The 7889-nt window shown below is 51.9% G+C and overlaps 1 protein-coding gene across 3 annotated transcripts in view; it reads left to right on the top strand.

Moving 5' to 3' along the window:
- The first annotated feature begins 7305 nt into the window (after positions 1–7305).
- The window catches only part of PAXIP1 (PAX interacting protein 1), a 118927-nt gene continuing 118343 nt past the window's right edge, over positions 7306–7889 (top strand). For 2 of the 3 annotated variants that reach the window (XM_063921875.1, XM_063921874.1), the window contains exon 1: positions 7375–7618. In XM_063921875.1, coding sequence (XP_063777945.1) covers positions 7538–7618 — 81 coding nt within the window. In that variant the 5' untranslated portion in view covers positions 7375–7537. Of the gene's footprint in view, positions 7330–7374; positions 7619–7889 lie in introns of those variants that run through there. The other variant, XM_063921876.1, reaches the window with a different exon arrangement.

Here is a 7889-nt window from a genome sequence, read left to right as displayed (position 1 = left end):
GAAACAGTAAACAATGCAGAACTTACCTAGGAACCAGGTAGAACTGAACTAAAAAACCAAAGCAGGAAAACGAAGCGCTGGGCGGGCGCCCAGCATCCTCTATGGACTACAAGAAAAGGATTTACAGTTTCAGGTAATTAAAATCCTATTTTCTCTTACGTCCTAGAGGATGCTGGGGTCCATATTAGTACCATGGGGATGTACCAAAGCTCCCAGAACGGGAGAGAGAGCGCGGAGGCTCCTGCAAGACTGCTTGACTAAACTTGAGGTAATCAGAGGCCAAAGTGTCGAACTTGTAAAACCTGGCAAACGTGTTTGAACCAGACCAAGTCGCAACTCGGCAAAGCTGTAGTGCCAAGACACCCCGGGCAGCCGCCCAGGAAGAACCCACTTTACGAGTAGAGTGGGCCTTAACCGATTTCGGACACGGCAATCCTGCCGTAGAATAGGCATGCTGGATAGTGAACCTGATCCAGCGTGAAATCGACTGCTTCGAAGCAGGACACCCAATTTTCTTGGGATCATAGAGGACAAACAGAGTCAGTTTTCCTATGACGAGCTGTCCTCTGCACATCGATCTTCAAAGCTCTCACAACATCCAAGGCCTTTGAAGCAATTGAGGAGTCAGTAGCCACTGGCACCACAATAGGCTGGTTGATATGAAGAGCCGATACAACCTTAGGTAGGAACTGCGGACAAGTCCTAAGTTTTGCCCTGTCTTCATGAAAGATCAGATAAGGGCTTTTACAAGATAAAGCCCCCAATTCCGACAAGCGTCGAGCAGAAGCCAAGGCCAACAAAGTGACCGCCTTCCATGTGAGAAACTTGATGTCAGCCTCCAGTAGAGGCTCAAACCAAGCTGATTGTAGGAACTGCAACACCACATCTAGATCCCAGGGTGCCGTTGGTGCCACAAAAGGAGGTTGGATGTGCAGAACAACCCCTTTCAAAAAGGTCTGAACCTCAGGAAGGACAGCCAATTGCTTTTGAAAGAAGATGGACAAGGCAGAGATTGGACCTTGATGGAGCCTAATCTCAGGCCCATATCCACTCCTGCCTGCAGGAAAAGGAGAAAACGTCTGAGTTGAAAATATACCGCAGGAAATTTTCTGGATTCACACCAGGAAACATTTTTTCCAAATACGGTGTTAATGTTTAGACGTTACCCCCTTCCTAGCCTGAATCAGGGTAGGGATACCCTTCCGAGCTAAGATCTGGTGTTCAACCGCCAAGCCATCAAACGTAGCCGTGGTAAGTCTTCATAGGCGAACGGCCCCTGCAGCAGCAGATCCTCCCGAAGAGGTAAGGGCCTTGGATCTTCCAGAAGAAGATCCAGCAGATCCGCATACCAACCCCTTCGCGGCCAGTCCGGAGCAATGAGGATTGCCAGAACCCCTGTTCTTCTTACCAGCTGAAGAACCCTTGGGATCAGAGGAAGTGGAGGGAACACATACACTGACGGGAACACCCACGTTGTTGCCAGTGCGTCCACCGCCACTGCCTGAGGGTCTCTCGACCTGGAACAGTAACTCCCCAGCTTCTTGTTGAGGCGGGAGGCCATCATGTCTATGTGATTAACCCCCCACCAAGCAGTTACTTCCTCGAACACCTCCGGATGGAGGCCCCACTCCCCTGGATGGAGATAGTGTCTGCTGAGGAAGTCTGCTTCTCAGTTGTCTACTCCCGGAATGAAGATTGCCGACATCGCTACAGCCTGCCTTTCTGCCCAGAGAAGGATTTTTGACACCTCTGACATTGCAGCCCTGCTCTTCGTTCCGCCTTGTTGGTTTATGTAGGCCACAGTGGTCACGTTGTCTGACTATACCTTAACAGCCCGATCTTGTAGCAGATGTGCTGCTTGCAGGAGGGCGTTGTACACGGCCCTTAGCTCCAGGATGTTTATCGGGAGAAGGGATTCTTGAAACGACCACTTTCCTTGAAAGGTTTCCCCCAGAGTAACTGCTCCCCAACCTCTTAGACTTGCATCTGTGGTTAAGAGGATCCAGTTCTGAATTCCAAACCTTTGGCCTTCCAGAAGGTGTGGAAGTTGTAGCCACCAGAGGAGTGAAATCCTGGCTTTCGGAGACAGGCATATCCTCTTATGCATGTGTAGGTGAGAGCCTGACCACTGGTCCAAGAGGTCCAATTGAAATGGACGAGTGTGAAACCTGCCGTACTGCAGAGCCTCGTAGGCGGCAACCATCTTCCCCAGAAGGCGGATGCATTGATGAACCGACACCCGGGTAGGCCGTAAGACCTCCCGGACCATTGTTTGAATCACCAATACAAACAAACAGTAGCAGCGCTAATTAAATTTCTAACACATAAGGATTGAGTGAATAATCTTTCTATTTAATATAATGGCAATCTTAAGCCTGTTAAAACAAATGTGCACAGCTCATAGACTAAAATATTAAAATGGGTCTCAATTTTAAATTGCCTCTGGTAAGCAGTCCGTTCCTATTAGATGAACTGGATAAGCAGATGAACAATTATGAGAAGAGACTGACTGCGCAGTCTAAACATCCAACTTTACCCATGCCGCTAGAGGTGAAGTCCCTTGGAAATTATTGATGTAATTGAACGTCCAAACGGGTTCCTCAGTATATTGCGGTGTCCTTTCACTTAAGGCGGTGAATTGTGGGATGTTGGAGAATTGTTTCCTCAGTGTATCTGCAGCAATAAATGTCCAGTTCTGGTCCGGATGTAGGCAATGTAGAGTGGCAAAAATTGACCCAAAGGTTGGTTCCTGACGCGTTTCGCTGTACAACCTACAGCTTTTTCAAAGGATCCTTTGAAAAAGCTGTAGGTTGTACAGCGAAACGCGTCAGTCTCTTCTCATAATTGTTCATCTGCTTATCCAGTTCATCTAATAGGAACGGACTGCTTACCAGAGGCAATTTAAAATTGAGACCCATTTTAATATTTTAGTCTATGAGCTGTGCACATTTGTTTTAACAGGCTTAAGATTGCCATTATATTAAATAGAAAGATTATTCACTCAATCCTTATGTGTTAGAAATTTAATTAGCGCTGCTACTGTTTGTTTGTGTTTTTGCTATTTTTGGGTGTGACTACCCCATTATAATTAGCAGCAGCATTAGAGGTGCGGCAACCTTCAGCGCCCGATCCATTACCCATTGGTATACATTTTTCTGCATTTGAATCACCAATGCCTTCTCCACCGGGAGAAACAGCCTCTGCACCTCCGTGTTGAGGATCATTCCCAGGAAAGACAGCCTAAGCTTCGGCTCCAGATGAGACTTTGGAAGGTTCAGGATCCAACCGTGCTTCCTGAGCAGCTGTGTCGTGAGCGCGATGGATCGCAATAACCTCTCCCTGGACGACTCCTTGATCAGGAGATAGTCTAGATAAGGAATTATGCTCACCCCCTGCTTGCAGAGAAGAACCATCATCTCCGCCATCACCTTGGTGAAAATCCTTGGGGCTGTGGAGAGGCCAAACGGCAGCGCCTGGAACTGATAGTGGTCGTCCAACAGCGCAAACCTGAGGTATGCCTGATGCGGTGACCAAATGGGGATGTGGAGGTAAGCATCCTTGATGTCCAGAGACACCAGGAACTCCAACTCTGTTAGCCCTGAGATGACAGCTCTCAGAGATTCCATCTTGAATTTGAACTCCCCGAGATAAGGGTTCAAAGACTTTAAGTTCAGAATAAGCCGTACCGAACCATCTGGTTTCGGTACCACGAAAGTTTGAATAATAACCCTTGTTCCACTGCTGAGGCGGAACCGGAACGACGACTTCCGACACCAACAATTTTCTGATGGCCTCCAGAAGAATCGCTTTGTCCGCCAGCAGAGCTGGTAAGTCTGACTTGAAGAACCGGTGAGGCGGGGGATCTTGAAACTCCAGTCTGTACCCCCTGGACACTATATCCAGGACCCAGGGGTCCAGACCAGACGACACCCAGACGTGGCTGAACTGTCGGAGTCTCGCCCCCACCTGACGATCCTCCAGGCCTAGCCGTCCACCATCATGCGGAGGGCTTAGTGGCATCAGAAGCGGGCTTCTGGGCCTGGGAACCTGCGGGAGCAGGTTTCTTTCCTTTTGCACGACCACCTCTGAAGAAGGTGTGCGAAGGCTTGTTTTTTCTTTGCCTCGCGGGCCGAAAGGACTGTGACGCAGCTGGTGTAAAAGGCTTCTTCGTAGCCGGTGCAGCTGAGGGGAGAAAAGTAGACTTATCCGCGGTAGCCGTGGCAATCCACGCATCCAGTGCCTCCCCAAAGAGAGCCTGTCCCGTGTAGTGTAGGCCCTCCACGCTCTTCCTGGATTCCGCATCCGCAGACCATTGGCGCAGCCAGAGACCCCTGCAAGCCGAGACGGACATGGAGGAGATCCCGGCAGCCATGGAGCCCAGGTCCTTCATGGAATCCATTAGGAACCCTGCAGAATCCCGAATATGGCGTAAAAACATATCAACGTCATCTTTATCCAGCGTAGCAGATTCTTCCTGCATAGTGATAGACCACCTGGCAATAGCTTTTGCAATCCAAGCACAGGCTATAGTAGGCCTTAATATAGCCCCAGAAGCCGTGTACATGGATTTTAACTTAGCATCCACCTTGCGATGCACCGGGTCTTTCAACGCGGTAGATCCTGGTACCGACAGCACCACCTGTTTGGACAGCCTAGATACAGAGGCATCGACCAACGGCGGGGACTCCCATTTTTTTCTATCTTCCTCTGGGAAGGGAAAAGCAACCAAAACCCTCTTAGGGATCTGAAATTTATTTTCCGGAGTTTCCCAGGCCTTTTCAAAGATAGCGTTTAATTCTTTGGATGGTGGGAGGTTCTTGTTTTCTGTAAAGAAGGCCTCCTCCACCTGATCCGGAGCTGTGTCCGAAATGTGCAAAACATCGCTAACAGCCGCAATCATCAACTGTACTTCCTTGGCAAGTGATGCCGTTGCTCTCAACACATCCCCGTCACCGTCTGCATTGTCAGAGTCGGTGTCCGTGTCATCCTGCAACATTGCAAGTGCACGTTTCTGAGAATGAATCACAGGGGACCCCGAGGAGGTAGTATCAGACCAAACTACAATAGAGGACTGGAGGACCTGAGTGGCGTGATCAGTCTTAGCAACTCTATCAGAAATCTGGGAAATAGTCCCCCTCAAGAGAGACTAACCATTCTGGCTCTCTAGCAGGGATCTGCGCTTAGACTGTGCAATCCTGATTACATGGAATGGAGTCCTCCTGTGAAGATAAATCCTCTGCAGCATATGATACATTGTCCCTAGACATGTTACCACACACACACACACACACACACACACACACACACACACACACACACACACACACACACACACACACACACGGTATTATGAAGGCAGAGTTCCCCTGCAAAGAATGGCAGAGAGACAGAGATTGGAGCCAACCCACACACAGCGCTATTAAAGGAATAGGGAGTCCCTACCCAGCGCTGACTGTGTCCCTTAATAGGTGACAGTCTGTATACTGCATACCCCCCTCCCCCCTTCTACAACCCCCTAGGTACCGTACAGATAGCTGGAGATTGCTCAGGAGGGACCTGGATCCACTTGGCAGTGAGAGCAGGCAGGAAAAATGGCGCTGAACACTGCTGGAACCGCTCCGAGAAGCTCCGCCCCCTTCAATGGCGCCGGCTTCCCGCTCTGTAGAGAGATTATACTGGCCTGGAGGAACAGTGGCTGACCCGAATCCGCAGACCCTGTCAGGAGATGATCAGTGTGGTACACTGAGCCGCCCAGGAGCGCGGTCAAGGCCGCGCTCCCACCCTAATAGCCGCCCTCTTCACACTGTCCCCCCGCTTGCAAGGGGGGATAGTGACTATCTCGCCATGTTCAGCATCTGGGGGTGTGGCGGCCAGCTGCTGGGGCGAGCGTTCCCCTGCGGCGGGGCGCGATCGGGCCCCCCGGAGCTAACGTCCAGTCAGCGGGTGCAGTGGCTCAGGACCCCGCGGGGCGGACACTGTTCCCCCCCACGCTGCAGGGGGACTGTCGCCAACAGCCTCCCTGTAAAACAAAACATCCTGAAAGAAAGAAATAAAACTCTTTTACCAAGAGAACTCAGTAGAGCTCCTCTGGGCACATTTTCTAAACTGAGTCTGGTAGGAGGGGCATAGAGGGAGGAGCCAGCCCACACTATTAAACTCTTAAAGTGCCAATGGCTCCTGGTGGACCCGTCTATACCCCATGGTACTAATATGGTTGTGTATGTTGCCTTCGTGCAAAGGACCTGGACGTGACAAGACGAGTGGGCAGGAGAGAACTTCCGCCCTTACAGCTCCTAAATGTTTTCTTCGTTCTCCGATCCTTTGGGGTATTTTTTTTTCTATGCAGCATTGGACGCTCGCCACGCATCGGGCTCGGTGTCTCGCTCCGCTCCGCTTGCCACACTTTTCTATTCCAAATAGATTGTAACATGGACCCAGGTGGTTATGGGAAAGGTCCTCTGGACGAAGAGAATCTAGACGCTACCGTACTAATATGGACCCCAGCATCATCTAGGACGTAAGAGAAATAAAGTAAAGCAGATATAAAACAAACACACACACAGTGGCTGCAGCCAGTGTACACCAAGAGTCCGGAGTCCCCGTTGAGCGATAGGAGAGGCTGCATCGGTTCCGTGAGTAGTCGAGCAGGTGTCCCATGTAGTAGCAGTACGGGTGATGGTATCAGCGTGGCCGGAGCGATGCTACGGCAGGCTATGGAAGCGACAGCGATCCGTCAGGTCTATATCGGAGGGGCTGAAGGGACCTTGTGACGTATTGAGGGGAGGAGCTACGTCACCAGGGGGAGGAGCTACGGGCGAACAGGGTACCCGAAAAGTACCCTCGCGGGCTCGCTTCGCTCGCCGCGCTTCGGGCACGGTGGCTCGCTCCGCTCCGCTTCGCTCACCACCTAATTACTAAAGGTAATAGTTGGTGGCGTGGATAGTAGAGGAACTATCCCGCTGGCCTAGCTCCTCCCCCTTGTGTCGTAACTCCTCCCCCTTACGGAAAAGGTCCCTTAGCCCACTTGATTCTAGCATCTACCCTCAATACAGCGCACCTGCCCTTAGCCAATATGGCGGACAGGGACGAGGACTTTTCTCAGAGGCGCTACAGTGATGACGTATTTTACAGGCGCCGCTCCCGCTGTGGTTATAGGATAGCTGCTTCGAGTCCCGCCCCCTGCTTGGAATGTACCATGTGTACACTAGGGGTGACTTCCCCTCACAACAGCCAGTTTACGGAGCTTTAACTATTCTGAGGGGAAGCCCCGGCGGCTGCACAGGGGAGGGAGACCGGCCACTCTCGCTGACACGGAAGAGCTGCACCCCGGTAGAACACAGGCATAGGCAAAATGATATAGCCCGCCCGACCGCCCCTCCCCCGGTTCTGATTGGTACATGCCGCGGCGCGATCTCCGCATCTTGGTCACCGTATGGCGCCATCCCCCTGACCCCTCACTGATTCCCGCCCGAAAGTCACCGACTGGGGGGGAATGTACTAAGTGGTGCACGGCGGAGAGTAACCCCCGGCCGCCGCCATGGCGGACACCGACCTGACGGTGCCGGAGGATATGTTCAAGGATGTGAAGTTCTACCTAGTGGGGGACCTGGATCCTCAGGTAGGGGGGGCAGGGGACACCCGGGGTGCACGGTGAGAGCGGCCGGCTGCTCCTGGTCCTCAGGTGCCCGTTACCGTCTCCGCAGGGGATCTCCTGCTGACAGCGAGACTCTGGTGGGTGCGGGGCCCCTGTGGCCCTCAGCCTTCATGGTCATTTATGTAGTGAAGTTACCCCCTCTACCCCCCCCCCCCCCCCCGCCCCACAGCTCAGTGTAATGCCCCAGCAATGTATCAAAAGTCTGGTGTCACCTGGCTGCATCACATTGGGACAG

Source organism: Pseudophryne corroboree, chromosome 5 (assembly GCF_028390025.1).
Source record: "Pseudophryne corroboree isolate aPseCor3 chromosome 5, aPseCor3.hap2, whole genome shotgun sequence".
Taxonomy (NCBI): domain Eukaryota; kingdom Metazoa; phylum Chordata; class Amphibia; order Anura; family Myobatrachidae; genus Pseudophryne; species Pseudophryne corroboree.
This window is presented reverse-complemented; position numbering and strand designations above follow the sequence as displayed.